Genomic DNA, 21,654 nt, shown 5'->3' on the forward strand with positions numbered 1-21,654 from the left:
ATAGAAGAGGCTTCTCTTGGGAACAGATTCTGTGAGAATTCTTCAAATCCTCTTTGAAGTTAATGGAGGGTATTAAGGGCAGTCAGCACCTTCTTAAGAGAGAAATTTAAATTGCTTTGATTCATTTCATTTTACATTTGTGTCGACTGGTTCTGCATTCCTCCCTTCTCCTGTCTTTCAGAGCATGTTTTTGATAACTTTGCCTCCTGAGCATACTAGATGTTATGCTGGCTGTTTTGATATTTTTCCCTGAGTGTTGTAATGCTGATTACTGAAGGATCTTGGGCCTTTGGCTTCCTGTGAGAACGAGATAATTACTCTCCAGTAGGCAACGCATGACGTACAGTATCAGCGTTAAGCCACTGGGATTCCAGTCACTAGTGTAGAACAATATTGTGGGTAAATGAATAAGCAGAAGTTTATCATACTTCCTGCATAACAAGGTTTTCGTTAAAGAGACAGCGAAAATTGTTTTCAGCGAGGGCCAGTGTAAAATGAACGCTGCTGCAACAAATGTTACTGAAAAAAATATTAAAGTTCAATTCCCTGACTTGCTGGGCTTTTCTTGCTGAAAAGACGACCAAGTTTTTGTAGCAGCAAGGGTGGATGACAGGGCCGTTGTTGCATTCTGGCAGATGACGTTTATGGCCTTATGAACATGTATGAAGTGTATAACTTCAAAGAACGATTTCCAGATGCACCACCTACTTAACTTATGGAAGAAAGTTGTACCAATAAGAAGTAGAGACGTTGCAAATGCAATTTGCTTATTTCACACTCGCCCCCAGGAATCCTGTGTTGTGATTTTAAGAGATGGCCCCGTTTGACCCTGAAATAGATGTGATTTCTCCCTTGCCTTCTTTATTTCAAGACTGTCAGTTAAAAATAACTTATGTATTGTCACAGTGGGAGTAAGTTTGAGAAGTTTAAGTTATATGTAAACCAGTAATAGTAAGAAAATAATTCATAAATATAATGAGCTCTATTCTCTTGCAAGACATGGCTAACCTAAGGGTTTATCCACATGGTGGGATTAATCAGCATTTTTGTATGAAAATAGTTTTTCTGCCACAGCAATATTGATCAGTTTGCTTACACTATAGCGAAGCGAAATAAATGACGTCTTTGAGGACCTCTGTTAAGTACTCAAATTACTTTAAGAACATGAAGACTTGCATAAAGTATGGTGTATGTACATATACTTGATAGGTATATGGCTATATCTCTGTGTTTACTTCAGTTTAGCACATAATTTTATGTGTGCTTGTGTATATACCTTTATATTTCAACTTGTCTCAGAGATAATTGTACTTCCGTAATGCCTAAGAATTATGGGGATACTAATAAGGACTTCCATGTTTTATGTTTGTGTCTTTGCTACTATCAATTTATGTTGTACATGTAATTGCAAAGCACAGTTTCTTATTTATGTTTAAATTGTGACTTTTACTTTAAACTGGGCATCAGCAGTCTGTGCAGGAAACCAATACTTATGTATAGGCTGAGATGAGTAGGTTGGTTGCTCTGCTTTTGCTTGAGTCTAAAAACTGTGAGCTGAATCTTTGGATTCAGTAGCAGTCTAGATTCTGATGGTGGGCTTGATCAACCTTGCAGTCAGGGAGAAGAATGTATGGAATAAAACTACCTTAGTACAGTACGTTGCTGTTCTGTCTGTGTGATTGAGATACTGCTTTATGCATTGGCAGCATGTGCATTGCCAGACCCCTTGAGAGCTCAGTTCAACTTGAAATAAGATTCCATTGATTTTGGGTCCAAAACAAGTGTAGTTTGACATTTTTGTATTTAGGGCTCCTAGGTCTGGCGTGGTTTTGTTTTTATGTAAGTCATCTTAACATTGAACAAGTTGGATGAAGGGGCTGGATGGATCTTTTTGTTGAATGGCCTGTATAGGAATTTTGCTTTTCAATTAGATATTTTGCAGGTGTTTTCAACACCAAGAGTAATATGGATAGTGCTGTTCTTACTTTGAAATTGTGAAACTTCTGATGACTAAGTAAACATTTTTTTTCCTCTCCTTTGTTTTCTTGCAGCCAACTGGGTACATGGAAAACTCCATTTCCTACAGTGCTATTGAAGACGTTCAACTGCTCTCCTGGGAGAATGCCCCTAAGTACTGTTTACAGCTCACGATCCCAGGGGGTACTGTCTTACTGCAGGTACAGTAAACACAGAAGTACAACTTTCTTCCTCTCTTACTATGAATCTCCTTTCACTTCTGTTTGCTATGCATGAAATCTTAATTAGATGGACTCAGAAGAGGCAGAGAACACAGTGCTGTCAAGTTATCTAACCACCAGAAAATTTGCTCAGGGTGATAGCTCTGAAACCCTTCATGTTGTTGACAGTCAGAATGGAAATTTTGGGCCACAGTGATTAAATCTTCTTGCTGATTTTGAGCATCAAAATAGTGCTCTGTGGAAAGGCGTATTGATGCGGGCCTGGCATAATTGTATTTTTACAGATAGTCCTATTCCTGCATGAAACAAGTGAAAAATTTCACCCTTCAACTCAGATAGGAAAACCGTAACTTGCACTGGATCTGAGAGAGACCTTTTTTTTAAAAGGTATTTGATCTTCACTGGAAGATTTCAAAATATTTGTATGGATATCTACATATGCTAGTTCTCTAAGTGTTGTTTTCAAACAGAAGACACTGTGTTTATGTTATTCCACATTTCTTCATCCACTTGTGAGGCTGTGTAGGACTCCTTAGGTCATTCCAAGTTTTAGTGGCAGAAAAGCACTCCATAGCACGGAGCTTTGGAACTACTTTAGAAAAGCAGCTGAACACCCAGCTGCTTGGCCCCAGAAGAACTGTGAACAGTCATAACTTGAAAAAGACTGAATTGACTCCAACTTAACTCTCACCATACTTCTCAATATTGTTTCAAAGGCAGTTTGTTACCTGTTACCTTTTGGGGATTAATTTTGTAGGTGAATATACAGCCATGACTATTGTGTACATGCGTTTTGTGCAGGAGGACTGTAAACAGGCTGAGTGAGCAATTTCTGCAGAAAACGTCAAGAAAAGATCAGTTTAAGCTGCGGATAACTCATGGAAAATTAAGAAGGGTGTCTTTTCTTGAATAAGTATGAACAGCTAAAAAGAATTGATCACGACAGAGCTTGTGTGTTTGGGTGTACACACACACACACACTCCAACTGTACTACTTTTGCACAAAATGTAGTCCAATAGATAAAAAGATGGGAACATACTGAACGATACACTAATGACTGTGATGGTGATGTCTGCTGGATCATTTGTCCATGAGAATCATGATACCCAGTGCACTGATCCATGGTGCACAGTCCAGCATTTAGAGTAGAATAGACTGTTTCAGTCAGAAGGGACCTGAGCGATCAGCTCGTCCAACTGCCTGACCCATTCAGGGCTGACCAAAAGTTAAAGTGTGTCGTTAAGGGCATTGTCCAAATCCCTTTTAAACACAGACAGGCTCAGGGCATCGACCACCTCCCTAGGAAGCCTGTTCCAGTGTTTGACTACCGTCTTGGTAAAGAAATGCTTCCTAATGTCCAATCTAAACCTGTCCTGATGCAGTTTTGAACCATTCCCAGGCATCCCATCACTGGCTCAGCACCTCCCTCTCCACTGCCCCTCCTCAGGAACCTCTAGAGAGCAGTGAGGTCGCCCCTCAGCCTCCTTTTCTCCAAACTAGACAAACCCAAAGTCCCCAGCCACTCCGCATAGGACATTCCTTCCAGAAGGAATTTTCATTATTTCTTGGCGGTGAATTGTTTGGTGAAGCCCGTCCTGATGCAGTTTTGAACCATTCCCAGGCATCCCATCACTGGCTCAGCACCTCCCTCTCCACTGCCCCTCCTCAGGAACCTCTAGAGAGCAGTGAGGTCGCCCCTCAGCCTCCTTTTCTCCAAACTAGACAAACCCAAAGTCCCCAGCCACTCCGCATAGGACATTCCTTCCAGAAGGAATTTTCATTATTTCTTGGCGGTGAATTGTTTGGTGAAGCCCCTGTAGGGCCACAAAGTATGTGTCACCATCTCTATCCAGGGTGGATTTAGTCAAAGCTCTTCTGAAACAGCTCTACCTGCAGATAATGAGAAAAATAACCCAAGTGCTGCCCAAGGCTAAGTGCTGAACTGGCCCGTGTTTTCCATACTATAGACTTCTGTAGAGATGTGGAACAGCAAAGTTGACTCTGAGTTGGGAAGCCAATATGACTAACGCTGGTATTGCTAATATTATCTCCAGCTTGGTCCAGCTCTCCTTTGCCTTCATTTCAGACAGGCTGACGGGTCTGTCCATACGCTGAGTTGTTTACCAGCAGCCCAGAGAACACAGTGCTTGACTTCAGCCTTCCACGTGGTTCCTGTGCCTTGGGTTTGGGATGGTTTTGGAATGTCAGAAAAATACAATGAGCTTTTGATGATTTTCAGCAGAGCAAATACACTTTCACTCTGAAATGGTTAGAGGTGTGCATGGAAACATTCATGGCCACATCCTTTGTGGAGTTTATTTCTGGAGCTCCCTTCCATTTACTTTGCTGGTGTAATTCTGGGGTTTTGCAGCTCTGTAAACGGGGGCTGCAGCTGTTACCCTGTTTTAATCTGAAAATGGTGCAGCTAAGGAAGTTATGACCTGAGACCATGTAACTTTGAAGCACAGGCCTGTGTCCCATGGCACACGGAGCAGACGTACGTGCCTGTGCTTGGTGCCTAGTGAATTTCTGTGGCTCAAATTGACTTACTGATTTTAGGCGTTACCAGGGAGTGTAGGGAGTCTGAATTTCAGACAGGCTGCTGCAAGTCCACCTAGTCCTCATTCTGTGGTTTGAAAAGCCTCGACTGTGCGTGACACTGGGGAAGGCAGGAGGATGAGCCATGGTTTCCCAACAGCTAGATTAGGGTCCTCATTATTGATGAAATCTTCCTTGTCTAATCCATTAATTGAATTAATTAGAAAAAAGTGCATTTGTCAAGTTGGATGATTTTGATTTTTTTCTTGTGACAATTTTCACTGCCAGCATTTATTATTGTATCTGTTTCAACAGCTAGAATAGTTGCATCTGCCTTTCCAAATTCTGTTTCTAAGTCTTTAGTCTATATTTTATGGTTGCTGCGGCTTAATAGGAAACTAGATAAAGTTTGAACTCGCAGCTGCCTGCTGAGTTTAAAGGAAATTGGTGGGGTGTGCAGACTTTAATCTGGAGCAGCCTGCCATTTGTTTCTTTAAAAACAAACAAACAAACAAACAGCACACCAAACCAAGCACACAAATAATTACGTTTGTGAGAAAGTAACATCTTAGTGTAGATGCTTTGGTATTTTCTTCAAGCTGATTGGCGTCTTTATGTAACCTCATAGGAACTGATAAAGAAGTGGAGGGAGCTGGGCTTCTGTTGTGTTTATTGGTGACTGGCTGAGCAGACGGGATCAGATTACATTATAACTCTATGGGAATTTCAACATCATTGAAAATACAAACTTGGAAAATGTTTTTAGTATGACTTGGTCCTTGGTAGTGTCTCGATTCATCAAATGTGGCCAGATCGGAGGGAGTATAAAAATAGATTTGCCTTATACAGCTGTAATGTGTATTCACAAGTCCAAAACAGTACTAAAAGCTATGTTTATTATTTTTAAGAAATCAAGATGAAAAACTGGATTTATCTATTAGTCAAGTTCAGTAGAAATTCTCTGGTATACGTGAAAAAGAGTCTAAGAATTCAAAAGATGCGTTCACTGAGGTGCTGGGAAAGGAAGACGCTGACAAATTAGCCCTTGCATACTTCAGTTATTTCCAGATTTCTGAGAGACTTCAATACATTTATGGGAAATTGGGACTTAATGATCTTTTACAAAATCATTCTGCCCTGCTGGTCTGAGCAGCAGCATGCTCTGATGGAATGTCCAGCTCTGCTATCAGGAAGCACATGATAGTGGAACAAGCAAAACTAGTCCAAAACACATTCCCAGTGCACTTCCAGTGAAATCTGTTTGGTTTTGTTTGTTTTTGTTCTGTTTTTTTTTTTTGTTTTTTTTTTTTTTTTTTCTAAAGGCTTGATCTAACTGAGGTTTATATATAGAAATCTTTTTAAATGAACTGCTTTGACTACACCCCCTATTTTATTTAATGCATCTGGTTAATTTCAATTTTATATTTTTATATCTGTTTTTCACATGCTGTATTGTATGTGATGCTATTGACGTGGTTTGACATAAAATGAAACATTGTAATAGTTCTGAATCACGAGCTTTCCTGATTTTTCATTCTGCAGAAATATTTTAAATTCCAACTTCTGCTTCACCGATTTGAAGCAGAAGCAAATTTTGGACAACTGGCATTTCCCTCAGATGGAAACTAATTTCCAGCAGTCCTTGTGGGAGTCAGCATGGGGCGTTAGGGTGTCCTTTGTGTATTTGTCAGTGTTAGGCATGACAAATGCCACAAGAGAGTCCGAGTCCATGCACAAGTTCTCAGCCCCCCTGTCTGCTGTCACCAAGGTCTATTTCTGGCTTATTACTGCGCAGTAATGAGTCAGAGAAGGAAGAGTGCCATTACCTTTCCTTACATCATCCTGATGTCCTCCCATAGCAATACTGACCCATCCCAACCTATTTTAACACATGTAATCTGACAAGCAGCGCCGGAGGTGATGCAGCTCCTCTTAGGAAACCGGATCAGGATAACAGGATGTGTCTACCTGGGTTTCAGAGGAGGATTTGGTTCTCAGGCAGCCAACGGCTTAATCTGGGCTGGGATCGCATCGAAGTCGTCTCGGTGCGTGTGCTTCCCACTCGGTGTTTGTTGTATGAGCACAACTGTCTGAGCACAGGCGTGTTTCTCCACCCAGTGTTTGGGGATTCTCATTTTTCCCTTCTGGGAGTCATGGGCAGTCGGCTTCCTGGACGTGCTGGGGGCTTGTGATTTCTTTCCTCCTGCCAAATGGTGTGGTCCCTCAGGTTTTTTGGTTTGTTTGGTTTGGTTTGGTTTTTTTTTTTTTTTTTTCTTTTTCTTTCCTACAGTTGGGATAGCAGGTGTGAAAAGAAGGTGTTGCTGAAGGTGGTTCATAGGCCACAAGCTCTTTGGGCCAGGAAATAGGGGCTAAATTTAGCCTTTGAAGAAGCGCGAGCTCTTTAGCGTCAGTAATAGCTGGGCCTCCTCGTGCTGGGCTGAACTTCTGCTCTTCTGCTTTCTGCTTGTAAAGCACAATGTGCCATTATGGTATTGTCTGGATGACTATGAAGAGGATGCTGCTATTGATAGTGAAATAACTGGAATAACCTTCTGGAAGAGATCGGAAAAAAAATTAGAGTATAATTTCACAGGCTGCTAGCACCAAATGTAGGAAGAGTCCTAGGAAAAAAAGGCTTTGGTATTTCAGTCATGACATTATGGCCTGCTTTCCCATAGTGTCCTTTTTTTCAGATGGGTCCTAAATGCCTTAAAGCTGCCACTTCCATCCCTATCGCTAGTGGTGTTTTATTCATTTCTTGGCAATCAAGTGTAGTCAGAAGGAAAAACAAACAGAACAGGAAGCCTTGACAAGCACAAGAGTCACACGTTCAGTTTGGGGCTCGAGCACGCTTTTTGTGCCAGGGAGTCCCCATGGTAAATATTTCCATTGGATTTTTTAGTAACATTTTCTTTTAGATTCCTTGGAGAACCTGGCTTTTGTTTTAGGTACGAGTGCAGCCAATGTTGCTGGAGTGGAGAAGTCACGCAAGGACCAGAATCCAGCAGAGACGGGGGATATTTTTGGGAGGAAAATGGCATTTCTAGCAATTACCAGCAACTCAGTACCTTGAGTTGAGCCAGAAGAGTGGCAGATTTCTCTTGTGGGCCTGCTCGTGCCACGGAGGTGTGATGCTGGGATGTGCATCAGCAATGTCAAGGCTTTGTACGGGCTGTGCGAGGCACTTATTGGCACATCTTTTTCAGATGGAAAAATCCCCTTAGGAGGGTATGCATGGAGGACACTGTTGTAAGGAAAAATCTGGGAACTTTTTGCTGTGTGGACAAGCCTGTTTTTGTATTCTTCTGAGTAAGGCACATGCCAGTAAAAAGGGATGCTGTAGTGCTAACTTACCGTTAAAGGCATATGTGATGTGGTGGAAATGACAAATTTTCTGCCGATGCTTGTTGCTGTAGACATATTGGTATCAGTGGAGCTGTGAGTCTTTATATTGGCTAAAGGTCTTCACCATCATTTCTGGAGTGGTTGGTTTCTGGTGGAGTTTCAGGTGTTCTGTTTCTCAGCAGCGTGCAGGTTCCTCTTTTGTCTCCTCCTTACCTGGGTGGAAATGACTGCAAGGGGCTGTAATGCTGGCATGAAACAAGTGTTCAGTTTTTCTGTTTTTGTGAGCAAAAAGAAAATCTGCTTCTAAAAAGTTCACTGCTTTTTAATGAAAAAGTGTATTTCTACTTGTTGACTAAGAAATGAAGTAGTTTGTGTGCAGAGAAAAATAATTCCCTTTTTGAGTAAAGGTGTAAATTTCCCCATGTTGACCAAAGCTCTGTATGTGCAGGTTTTGAATCTCTTGGGCAGTTTTCCTCCTGTGAGCAGTCTTTTTGAAGCAGATGAAATTAATCCTATGAGTAAATTTGGTATTGCTGCTGTGATTTTTCCTCTCTGATTGAACATTTACATCCCAAAAATTAAAATATAAAATCCTTCAGAACACAGTTCCAGCATGAACTTATCTCAAAAAAAAAAAAGTACTACCTACAGTAGGCATTCTTAAAGTAGGTATTCTCCCTCCTCATTGGAATAATAGTAAATAAGCTGCAATTAATTTGAATCTTTTTGCACCTTTTACGAGTTTTACTGCCACATTTTCTGATTTCTGGAGTACTTTTCTACTATGTTGTGGTTATTCAAAAACAACAGGAGGCCTTGATTGTGCAAGAAGCCTCAGTCAGTTGGACCATGTGCCACCCACAACCCTGCTGAAGCCTTTGCATTTGAGAACAAAATTCTTAGCAGAAGCGGGGCCTAAACATCCCAGACATATAGGGTGGCCCAAACTATTGCTTTACACAGATAGGTTATAAAATCTTCATTGTGCTTCATTGATTATTTGTAACAACAGGAAGCAAAACATATTCCAGGTTGAATCTTTTTTTTTTTTTAATGTTGGAAAGGAGAACCAGACCCACTGTGTGGGCAAGGCCGAGAGTAAGACAAACTTTGGCTGTGTGGTCAGAGTGCCTAAGGAAAGCCTGTTTTAAAGTCTTTTGTGTCTCATTTTCTCCTCTTTATTGTACCCTAGAGCTGAATAAATATAGTAGGTTATGCCCCCAGCTGGAGCCAAAAAATGTAGGTGTCATTTCCCAGGAAGTGATGACTTTTCAGTGCAGAAATGCTGGGCTCCAGGAATGCACATCGGATAAAACGGCAAATGTGTGTGTGTGCAGCCCCAATGAGTGAATTGGAGTTCCCTCCACTGCTTTATGCTTTGGTGCTCATGGCTCCAAACTTCAGAAATTTTATGCATGATAACCTGAATGCTTGAGGAAGTCAGTGTGTGCAGAGGTGGCCGTTGGCTGGAGAGCTGTTGGGATGAGCACCAACAAGAGCCTGATGGCTCTTCTCTCATCCTGGTGTGCTGTGAAGCTCGCAGGATTTTTGGTGAGAAAAGAAATATTCCCTGTAGTCCCTTTCTCAGTGTAAGCCTGAAAAAGAGGAGGGAGGAACAAGGGATGCTGTGCAAGAGCAAGGGCTTTGTTGTCCTCTTTGAAAGATCCAGCGTTTCCTGCACATGGCTGTGGTTTTGCAGCCTGCTGGGGCTGGGCAGGCGGAAGGGTGCACGGGGAGGATTAGACTCTGCTGCCCAGGAGAAGCGGGGAATGGTGGTGTCAGGCAGCTCCGTCCAGATAACAGCAGTTGGGTTAAATGCATTCAGTCTGTCAGCGTTGGACACTCTGGAAAGAGCGCTGGTGAAACGTCCGTTGACTTTCCAAGTTCCTCTTACCATTGAGTCCTGATCGTCAGTAGAAGTGTGGGGATTCCCTAAAGGTTTGGTTTTCCGCTTCTGTGTTCACTTTGTCTTCTTTGTCTTCATTTTCCTTGGAAGTGCGCTTGAACTACGGCCCAAGCTCTGAGGGTTTCTAGTTTTAGAGGGGTTCAAACTCCTAACCTAGATCCAGATGCAAGTTTTCTTGGTCGTTTCTCCTCTACAATAGCTAACACTGCATGTAGACACTGCTTGGTCCCACACTTGGAACCTGCTCACTTTGCTGATTTTACTTTTTAAAACGCTTTTTGTACCTTGCTGCTGTCGAGTTAAACAAGTCTTTCCTCTGCTGGTTTTGGTTTTGCCTTTTATAGCATTCTTTGTTTGTTTTCTCCTCTGGTATTTGTAGTCCCTGTGTCTCTGCCCCTGCTTGGTGCTGCTGCCCTCACCAGCAGGGTCTGTCACCCAGTTGCTGTAAGGCTCCAGTCGGTTGCACAATCTATGTATGCCTAATTAGTGTTTGCTAATTCTTTGTAGTGGGCTTACAATCTGTAGCTACTGACACCCCAAAAGTGGGAGAATAATGAACAGTTCTCAACAGTGCCCATTTAGGGCCGCAGCATTTGCCGTTACTTCAGACTACGGTGCATTTTTGGTTCAAGTCACGAGATGCTCAAACTAAGGTCTAAATCAGGTTGATGTTTTGCCTGTTTTGAGAGTGGTACTTCATCCGCCTAGAGTATTTTGGATTTTATCAATTTAAATAACAGTGTCTTGGTTTGCATAGCTCCTATATACTCAATCTGCATATGTTTTTGGGGTTTTTTTAAGGAAGTAATGGGTTTGTAACTTGCAATATTATGGGTGCTATACGTGCTCAAGCCTACAAAAACTTTCAATTCTACTTATTCTTTAAAGGGCTTTGATGCTAGCATTTGAAATGAAGGTTTTTTGTTCCCCTCCATGAAATAGTTTTTTTCCTTTAAAATAAAAGAAAAAAGGTTCAATTTGAAATTGAATCTTTCAAAGAAATCTGGACAGTTTTTGAAGTGTTTTGTCTGGACAATAGTAAGAAATATCTTAAGTATATTTATTTAATGTCTTTTAAATTATGTTAAAAATGTTTTCCAGGCTTTTTGTGGCAAATTATTTTTGACCTTTTCATTATATTTAAATTTAGTATATAGTATATTGAATTGAAATTCAATTCTCTAACATACATTGTAAAAGGTCTATCTTATTATATGTTATAATGCACATGTATACATAAAATACTTTGTAAATAACAGAAAAAAGAAAAGGAAGTGATGCTTTTTGTTTGCATTTGTAGCAAATTCATATTCTGATATGTCAGCATTCTTCATGAAATGGAAAGTTTGAGAAACTCGGTGGTCAGCCAAGATTATGTATGATATTTTATTCTAGTTTATTGCCTAGAGATCTACTGGAGGAGCAATTGATTCTCATTAATATATAAATAAACAATATGTAATACATATATTAAAGATTATTACTCCATTTAATTCAGAGAAATCAGTCCAAATTTATGCCACTAAGACATCAGCATCTTGAGATTAAACATGGTTTTGGTAACCATGCAACATTTTTACTTCTAGTACTCTCACCATTATCAGTGAACTGAACCAATATTAGGAAGTTAAATTTATTCTGTGGTGTAGGTTTTGAATACTTACCTGAAAAGGTGTCGGGGAGTGAAATTTGTTGAATGATGCTTTAATTTGCAAGAAGTACGTGCTGTTTAGCTGGTGAGGAACTTTGCCTTTATTATTTTTTTTTTCTTTGTAACACAGATTTACAGGCTGTCCTGTAATTTTCACTAATTGTGTAAAACATTCTGAGTCGTAAGTAAAAATTACCCACTGGCAGCGATGAGATAGAGCTGGAAAAGCCAAAGGGCATCTCTACCCACTCAAATATTTCAAACTTATGTCACCTTGTTAAGGCATGCATATTTACGTCACTGTAGATGCTTTTATATTTTTTGATACCGAGCCTTTTGACCTTTGGGAACGTTGAACTATTCCTCCATTGGCTACGAACCTGGCTTCGCACTGAGAATTTCTGGCAGCTGTGCTTAATACGGACAAAAACGGGTGATCGCTGGGAGTGATTATTGCAACATTTATGCCGTTGCTGCAAACAGTCTGTGCAGGTATCTGCACGTCTGTGGGTGTTATGCTTTTCACTCTTTTTTAATATCCTGAAAGAGCTAAGATGTTATTTGAATTGCTTTCGGGCCAGATGAGGAACAGGACAAGAAGGGAAACTGGAGTATGGAAAAAAACCCACCCCTCCTAGTAAAATGTCAACCCGTCTTCTTACTCTGCTCCCGATGATTAATAGCAAAGGCAAATGTCCTACAGACGTTAAATATCTGACCAAAACCTGGTTGAAATCAGGGAGATTTTTCACAGTCTTTGGGTTGGACACCGTTTCACACAAGGTTAATGTTTCGTAAGGTTTTGGCTTGGTCTTTTGCATTTGCAGCAAGGTCTTGGTGTCACTGCTTTCTGTGGAAATAAACTGGTTATAATGTAAAGCTGTAGCTTTGAAGAAAGAGTTTCCCTCACTCTGAGGTTGGGGTGAAGTTAGCCAGGGTCATAAAGTTCAGAAGAACACAGTGAGCGTGTGGGTGATTTGCTTAGTTTTGGCTGGGTGATCTGAAACACTGGTAGAAACTAATGATTCTGTTTGTAACTTTTATTTGTTGCAGGCTGCAAACAGTTACCTGAGGGATCAGTGGTTCCATTCTTTGCAGTGGAAGGTAAGTTCTGCACTTCCCTGTACTCCTCGTCTGCCTCTAAAAGTACTTTTTAGCATTCCCTGTTCCTTCATTTTAAGAGCCCTGAATGGATCAAGTCTATTTCTTACAGAAACCCTAAATCAGAACATGCATGCAGTGTCAACTTGGTCATGTCATGAATGAAGTGGGCAGATTGACTTGTTACACAGGCCAGTTCTATCAACGTGTGACTGGCTTCACAAGGTAGATAGCCAGTAAATTCACACTTAAACAGTATAGAAACTGGATTGTTTTGGTTTTGCACTATGAAGTGTGATAGGTTTCAGAACGACTAATCGTAATTATGACTAATTACAGCCTAATCATATGCTCTGGACTCTTAGGATACTTGGGTTTTCTATTTGTTTGTTTGTTTCTTTTTCTGAGAATCTAGGGAGAAAAGGTGTCCTTTAGAACTGCTTATTGTAAGCAGCATCAGTCTGTTATGCACCAGACTGTGTTTAGGCTTTAGGATGATTTGGATTTAAAGGCAGTTTCCGTTTCAGAGATCTCGAGCCCGTTCTCATTTTGGGTGGGAGCAATGGGCTGATTGCTCTGAGTAGGGGAAGCGGATCACAGTGACAACGTTGTCTCTCAAAAGCAGCACATTCCTCATTGCAAACTGTAGCTGCTGACCTTTGGATGGAATCCGTACGGATCTTTGATGCAGCTGGAAACAAGTCCTGGCCAGATGCTGAATGTGGTTGTCCTCTCTTGTCTTGTGGTGGGAAACAGAGGCGGTAGGTTTTCGGCTCAGGACTTGCCGTTCGGCAGGGTTTCAGTGAAGTCAGCCAGGTTGGCTGAGGAGCTTATCAAGATTTCAGCCTGCTGGCAGCAACCACATGTGAAAACATAAGGAAGTCCCTCCCACCAAACTGGTTTTGTTGTAGGTGTGTTTGATAGTTACAAAACAGTTGTGTGGCAAAGCTGCAGTGTCGGTGTGCTTTGTGTAGCCGTCAGCATCTGGCAGAATCGTACTCTGAGCGGATCCAGGTTCTTATCAGTAAGAGCCAAAGTGTCGAGATCTCCTTTTCCAGACCACTGGCATATTCTCCAGCCTGTTACCCTGATTGCCTAAATAAGCGTGGGACAGTAGTGCTGATAGCAGAAGGCTGGGCTGTGGTGTGGCACTTTATTTTGGCCTCCTGACAGTATCATTAACACAATGCCTAGCCAGTCTTGCTTTCTTTGCAACTCCTGAGGATAACAGGGAGCTTAAAGCCTGCAGAGACAGTATCTCCATGTGGCCGTTATTTTACCTCCTGCCTTGGCAGGCAGGGATGATCAGAGAAAGCATGGACAGAAACTTCTTTTTCCTTTTTTTCCTTCCTTGCCCCTAACCAGGATGGGATGGTACTAATGTGCTGGTGATATATGCCCACTTTGCTCCTGCAGGGAGGAAACTGGGGACAGAGATGCAACTCTGAAAGAAAAAGCAAGCAGTGGTAAAGATGCAACCTGGCCCCACCACCACTCACCCCATCAATTAAATTATATATATATATATATATTAAAAGCGCCTAGACAGAATGACCTGGCTTGCTCACATGCCTTTCAGTCACCGAGAGGGAGCTTTGCTCTGTGGGAGTTGTTTTTAAAGGAGTTATTTCTTAAACTTTCCAATGCTTCTGACCAAGCCTCTCATTTTGGGAAACTCTGAGTAATTTAACTTGTTGCAAAGTAGAATTTATTTTTGCTTCCTTGCTTTCCTCCCCACCCCCATTAAGTTTGTTTCTGAAAAACAAGTGAAACATTATCTTGATTTGAAAGACCTTTACCAAGAATAGCAAGTAGCTTTTTTCCCATAAGAACGGTGACAGGGCTTAGTCACTGCCCAGGTACTTTACACTGAAAAATTCCTCTTGGCTAAAATGGAGATTGTTTTGATGGGTTTTGCTGCTTAATTGTTTAGAGGAAGAACACCTGGTAACTTTCTGCTCTTTACTTTGGTTGGTATTTGGCCTGTTTAAGTGATATCTCAATCGAACTAGGAGGCAAGACAAGTGATGTATGTAGGAGGAGAGTGTAGGAGGGCAGTTTATGTGGTCTACCTTGGTGAAGTTTATCACTTCACTAGCACCATAGCCTATGACTTTAAGAGCCAGGTGCCAAGATTCATCTCACTCCATAATTTGTATAGTTTGATGATTAAGCAGGTACTGAGGGAACCCACAAAAAAACAGGAAGCCTATTCTTCTGGAATGGGTCATTTACACAAAGCACCAGCTGGCAGCGAGATCGCTGCAGCTGTATTATAATTGGGTGGTTGTGCTGATGAATGATATATTTGTCCAGTGGTCTTACAAATAATAGGTCAAAACATTTCTGTGGGCATGTAGAACACAGATGCAAACTGGTGCAGATAGCTGAAGCAGTTATTTGGGGGAAAACATTCAACAGAGATGAGCTTCCTATTGTTTGTGCTTGTGTGGTGGAAGCACTTAGGGGGATCCAGCTGAACCCAGAGCCCCACTGTATTAGGCGCTAGATGTAGGTGGAGCAGAAGACCTTCACTTCCCCTGCCCTGCCCCAACAAGGCTGGAGGAACCCCTTTTACAGATGGCAAACAGAGTTTCCAGCAGTGGGGATTGCCCCTTTGATCTTAAAACAGGAATACTAAAATTACAATTTTGGGAGCAGGTTCACATTCTGTCAGTGTCCTTCTAGCTTCTTTTCCTGAGCTTCAAGCATTGGGAGTCAGATGCTGCATGTGGTCTGAGCTACCTGGAAAATGTCTGGGTCCAGTGAATAGCTGTGATGTTAAATATTTAGGGAAGCTCTTTGGGATCAGGCACGTACTGGTTATTCTTTGGTCTTGTATGAGGATGCTAAGGTCTGTGAGAACTTTTATGTGATGCTGTTTTAAGGATTAATATGCTGTGGGAATTCAATTTGCCAGCCAGCACCCTGGAAATAATTTTTGTTCTAGAGACAAACATTGAAACAAAATTCAAGAATAATTTCTTTCTGCAGCCCAGAGAATAATAAAATAGATGCTACAGATAAACAGAAATAAAAGAAAACCCAACACATAATTACCCATGTTTTAGATCCAGCTCCAAGAGGTTTTATGTGTCATCCAACTAACTAGCTGTCAGGATGCTTACACAGCTTTTTAGATGTGACTTTCTTCTTGAATACAGTGCTTATTGAAGAGAGCACGGATTTAGGGACAGACTGTTTCTTATGTAGTCATTTTCTCTTTGGGTTTTCCATTTCAAACCCTCCCACTAAGGGTTGGATAGTCTCCCACTAAGGTTACTCATAATTCCTCATTTAATCTAGATATCAGCGTATATCACAACTCCTAAAGGATTATTGGCCACCACAGCCTATTTTTAGAAATCCTAATTTCCTTTGGGTTATAGCTAAGCCAAACTGTCCAGAGAATAAACAGAACATGTTAACAACTGTCCAGATCCTCAAACATAAACAAATCATTAATCCATTGTGTAAGAAACACAACCTTTCAACCAGGGAGGCTGGATTGAAACCGTGATATGTAATCTTTGGTATTTGGAAGCTGATAAGTTTTAACAGTGTATCAATAAAGATAACACTTTCCGTGAATATACAAGAGAATAACATATGCAGTTCTTTGCCCTTTCTGGATCTAGGCTAGATATAGCCGTAACCAGCCACTTCTGTAGGGGATGAACACTGCTGAGCCTGGCTTTGACTAATCATTTTGGGACACACACAAATAAGCAAATATGTACCCTTGGCATCTTCCCAGACAGTATCCATCTTCTGTGTTGCTTGTTTTTATCTTGCCATCTTTGGGCTGAGGACTTTCTGTGTATTTTTGTAGTGCCTAGCACATAGAGGTACCATCCTCTGTAGAAGACGTTGAACCCTACTGCACCACATGCTTAAAGTATTAGTCATTAAACGACCCGCTTGACTAGTTCAGTACCATGTTGCACTTGAATTAGAAAAGACATAAATGAAGTCTTCTCCTGGGGTCTTTAGGTCTTCTCTTGTGATGTGGAGTACAGGTGTAGATGTACATTTGGTGGGGGGAGCAAAGCTAAAGGTTGTGCAGAGCATGTTGCATTTCTCAGCGTGCTGGACAGTAAACTCTGAACACCCTCCTCGTTGTGGGATGTGGGTTGCTCGTGTTTTTTAGTTAGCTGAATGATGCAGCAATGAAACGTGTCAGTTGATGGCCTTTGGGGGAATGTCCTGAATTGACACAATACGGAAAGAACAGACCTAGGGCTGCAGTAAAGCGTGAAGCATGACTCAGGCTGAGCTTTGTGCACCTCTGACCTGCATCTCCCAGAAAGGCTTCCCTGTACCTGGTCTTTCCTGCTGATGCTATTAACCAGCCCTCCACTGTCCCCTAAGGAGTAGTGCTGCTAACCCATCTGTTAGCATGGGCAGTGCAAACGTGTTAACTGGGGAGTTGTTTGGGTTGGAAGGGACCTTTGAACATCATCTGGTCCTCTCCCCACCCACGCCGCCCTTTCGCTCGCTCAATGCAGGCTGTACTTTGAAGTGGAGCGAGGCTGCCGAGAGGCTGTACAGCCGAGCTGTGAATCCCCAAAACCAGGCAGAGTGTTCCCTTGTGGTCTCACAAGCTCTGAGTGGAGGGGAGCATCACCTCCCTCACCCTGCTGTCAGTGCTCGAGCAGCCCAGCCTCCATACCCACCCTGACTGGCGGTCGGCAATCCTCTTACCTTTGTTTTAAAATTCATTTTCTACACAGGCACCGTGTTTTGATTCCCGTGAATTGGGAAACTGGAACAATGTTGTCATTTGGGATTTGAAAACATTTTGCATTGAATGCTAAAACAAGCAGTGTTGGCCTTCATTCAAAAACTTTAATTTTGGATTAATACTTCCCTGGTTCTCATAGGGAATATTGTATCAATGTCTTCTGGAAATAGATACTTCCATGCACAAGCAGCCCTAGTAATTGCAAAGGGATCCACTGTCATACAATGTCATACTTGATCTGAATGACGATCCCCTTTCTGGTCTTTACTGTGTCCAGGTTATGAATTGTTTATCCATTAATAACAAAAAATTTTTATACAATAGCTGTGGGTGAGTATTGTTTTTTGTATCTAATGGTGAAAGTTTAGAGGGAGTTATGTTCCTGTGCTTTAAAACTGCAAAAATTGAAGTTGAGAGAAACTGTTCTCAAAAGTGTGGTAAAGCCTTCTTTGTGTAAAGCACCTTTACGGTTTTGTTGCCATGGTAATGATTAAAAATAGTGCTGATACAGGAGTAGGGTTTATATAGAATTTAAATGATGACATTAAAGAAATATATAGCCTTAAATGTCGGTAAATCATTCCTTAAAACTATGAGATCAGGAAAAAAATCACATTGGTTGTGGTTAAAAAGGCCTGTGTCTGTCATTTGTATTTAATCACCTGATTTATGATGTGAGAGAAGAAGCTTTGATACCCTGTGACAATTCTATAGCCCTGTGTGTGCTGCATAGTGAAAATATTATTCAAAGACCTCAGCAGTTCTTTGGAGTGGTGGTTCCTGGATTTCAGACCCCGCCTTTGGTGCTTACACAGCACAGGCAACTGGAATTGTCTTGGCTGTTTCTTTGCTTTCTTTAGCTGAAAATCTGAGGTATTTTTGCAGAACATAAAAGTTCCCATTTTCTATTATTTTTGGGTGAAGCAATAAATAATTATCATACAATTAGGCCAACAATGTTGTTTCTTTTCTTTGCATTTTTTCTTTTTCCTTTTGTGTCTGTCTACGAGTCAATAATACATTGATGGGGACCTAAGCTGTGGAATTAAGTTTTGCTGTTCAAAGCCTGAGGGCTTTGAAATCATTGTGGGCTTTGATGACACACGAGTTTTGGAGGAGCAAGTTTCTTGCCTCCACAGATAAAAGGCAGGCAGGTTTTTGGCTGGTGGTTTTAGTTTTCTTGTGGAATGCACGGGTACCAGTTGTGGGAGACCATGAACAGGCTTTAAGACAGCCAGAGCTTTTCCCCTGCAGGACTTCGAGCATCCTGATGGAGTTTCAGACTGGAGTTTACACTCCGTAAGTATATACTGCAAGTGATGTGTTAATGGAGTTGTGTTGCCAAGAAGAGAAGCTGGTACCATTTTGAGCTTTCTGGTGAACACAGTGGGACTAAAAATGGGGCATTTTTCAGATCCTGATGTCCCTTCTTATGGTTAGACTGATGTTTACTGCCAAGATTCTTCTTTTGTATTTGAAAAGTGACATGAAATGCAGCGGTGTCTGCCTGCGTGGGGCCCTGCAGGGACATCCTCTTGTTCTCCACGTGGTGATTGATAATACTGCCCCGTCTTTAGTCTGAATGACCTCATTGAAAATTCAGAAGCTATATCATGGAAATCTTGTCATATCTATAGACTTCTATTTCTGTAATGTTTATTTTTTGTAGTTAAGTATTCTCCCCTACAACCTTTTTTTTTTGCCTTACGACATCTGCATGAGCATGTGAAGTCCATTGGCTCCCTCATTTTACCGTGTAAGTTTGGCAGTCTTAGGCCATCTGTTATCAAAAGTCACTTGAAAAATCTTGGCCTTGTTTTCTGTTTCTGAGATGTCATTTTGCTAGAGGTAACTGTTCTGTCACAGCAGAAAGGCATTGATCTCACTTTGGGAAGTGGAAATGAATAGATGAGAAACAGACAAGATGTTGACAGAACTGGATCTAGACAGAAAGTTTTTTTTCTTTTTTTTTTTATGAATCACTGGTGATGTTTTAAGAACTGGAACAGGTGCGGTGGTTAGATGTTTTTAATTATTGTTTTATTTTAAGCTTTTGCTGCTGTTTCATTAGGAAAATACCATAGTCTTTCTGGGGGGACATTGGAGCAGGTTCCTCCCATAAGCTACATCTGCAGTGGCTGGTCGCTGCCTGTGCTCTGCATTGGCTTAACATGAATCAGTTTAAATCTGGGAGCTGCGTGTCTGTGTCAGCACAGCACTTTGTCCAACCAAAAGAGGCTCTCGGCAACACGCTGAGATGCCAGCCTGGATCTGAGCTGCTGCTCTGCCTTCATCCAGCCATGCACACGCATGGTTTGTGTACTCATAGTGCCTCCTGCATTGCCAAAACAGGCTTTTTTAAGGCGACAGAACCCAAGCCAATTAATGGCCTAGTGGTGAAATCTGAGTAGAAACTAGATAGTTATTTTCTATCTTGCTTTAGCTAAGTCAGGATCAGCTCTAAATTTTCCCCTCTAGACTTGGATGCTATCCTATTCAAACTAATATTAGGTCTGAAGATAGAGGGGTGTCAAAAACAGCTGAATAAACAGGTCAGCTTGTTATTGTGTACTTAGGTCTCGGCTCTGAAGAGGAGTAAATATAATTGCTGGAATATGTTGCTTCTCAGGAACGCTGAGCTGCTGGCCAAGAGGAATCCTTGCTTTTTGTCCTGGCGAATTGCTCCTCTGCGTTATTCCAAGGCTGACCTTATGACTAATTCTTTGCAATTCAGGACTTCCAGGTCATGGTGACCACTAGTTTCACCAAATTACAAGTTCTTCTCTATAGCTGTCATAATATAGACCTGCACCAAAATTAGTCTCTCGTTCAGTTCCTAGCTGCAGAGAAAACTGTTTTTAGGAGATCTCTTACAAAGACAGGACAGGACTGATAGTCTTTCCCAGGAGTGTAATTATCCTCCTCGCATGATGTGTTGGGTGTGAAAACCTCACTCTGGGAGCTGACACATGCTAAGTGCCTTGTTAAACTGCTGTATTGGGGCCCAGTTCTGCATTATGGATGTTACAAGGACCCTCTGTGTTGGACCACCTGCATGAGCGTGAAGGAGCAAAGGGGATCTAGGTGGTGTTTTCAATTTCTCTTCTTGCACAGATTTGTCCTTACGTTTATTTCTTCCAATGTAATTAGCGTTGAGTGCGTCATAGTATACATGTGTTAGAGGATTGTAAAACTGCTGCTAACATCCACAAAAACCCCTGAAACAATATGTTGCAAGAGTCACAGCCTGTATCGTTTGCCCTAACTCTTGCTGTAAATCACATGTTGAGCTTGTCTGTCACACCTCTTTGTCTTTTTTTTTTTTTCCCAGAACAGTGATTGTTTCAAAATTAGAAAAAAAAGTATCAGAAAACAATGCTAGTAAAAGTATGCCCTTCGTTCCCCTGTTTTCATTCAGAAGCCATTGCATCACAGCTATTTACCATAGTCTGGTCTCTGGTGCTCTTTACAGTAGTGTTTAAGATGGGAATACTAGATAAGGCAGTGTGACCAGAGGCAAGAACCATGGAGGACAAGGGGAGTTGTTGTGAGTGACTTATCTGCATCAGCCCATCTCTGAACGTGGGGCAGCCAGTGGTTTTGGCAGCACCCCGTCGATCTCTGATCCTCGGCGAGGAAGCTAGCCTAGATCAGAACACTGAGCGCTGCCAGACTTGATTCAGTCTTGCACGTCACACAGCATTCGTACAGAGAAGAAAGAAAACAAGCAAATTGCAGAGATTCAGTGGCATTTGGGTAGGCTAAAGAGTGGCAGGAGGTTTGGGGTTTTGCGCTGATGCGGCGCGATAAGATGCCGATGTAAAAACATGGAACAAAGTGATGGGACTGTTTCAGATGCAAATGCTGCTCTGAAATCTGGCATCTCCCTGTGAGAAACCGGAAAATTCAGAGCGCCAGAGCCCAGTGATCTGAAGACAGAAATACCCTGCTTTTCCGAAGTCCCTTTTAAGATGCTTGGAAGCATCACATCAGTATCCAGTGCCTGTGCTCTCCCTAAGGCTCTGCAGCAGCTTTCTGACACAAACATGTTCCTCGAGCCCTGCACATGTCTCTTGCTGACGACATTGATGATGCAGGTGCACAAGAGAGAGAAGCCAATTTCAAAGCCGTTTATGGTGTTGAAGTGCTAGAAACTCAGCAAAATAATAC

At 41.7% G+C, this 21,654-nt stretch overlaps 1 protein-coding gene across 1 annotated transcript in view; it reads left to right on the plus strand.

The window, feature by feature from the left end:
* The first annotated feature begins 1,589 nt into the window (after nt 1-1,589).
* Nucleotides 1,590-21,654, plus strand: part of CMIP (c-Maf inducing protein) — a 65,093-nt gene continuing 45,028 nt past the window's right edge. The window contains exons 1-3 of the mRNA XM_014942143.1: nt 1,590-1,628; nt 2,052-2,177; nt 12,693-12,743. Of these exons, the coding sequence (XP_014797629.1) occupies nt 1,590-1,628; nt 2,052-2,177; nt 12,693-12,743 (216 nt within the window). The remainder of the gene's footprint in view (nt 1,629-2,051; nt 2,178-12,692; nt 12,744-21,654) is intronic.

Source organism: Calidris pugnax, unplaced genomic scaffold, assembly GCF_001431845.1.
Source record: "Calidris pugnax isolate Ruff unplaced genomic scaffold, ASM143184v1 scaffold28, whole genome shotgun sequence".
Classification (NCBI taxonomy): domain Eukaryota; kingdom Metazoa; phylum Chordata; class Aves; order Charadriiformes; family Scolopacidae; genus Calidris; species Calidris pugnax.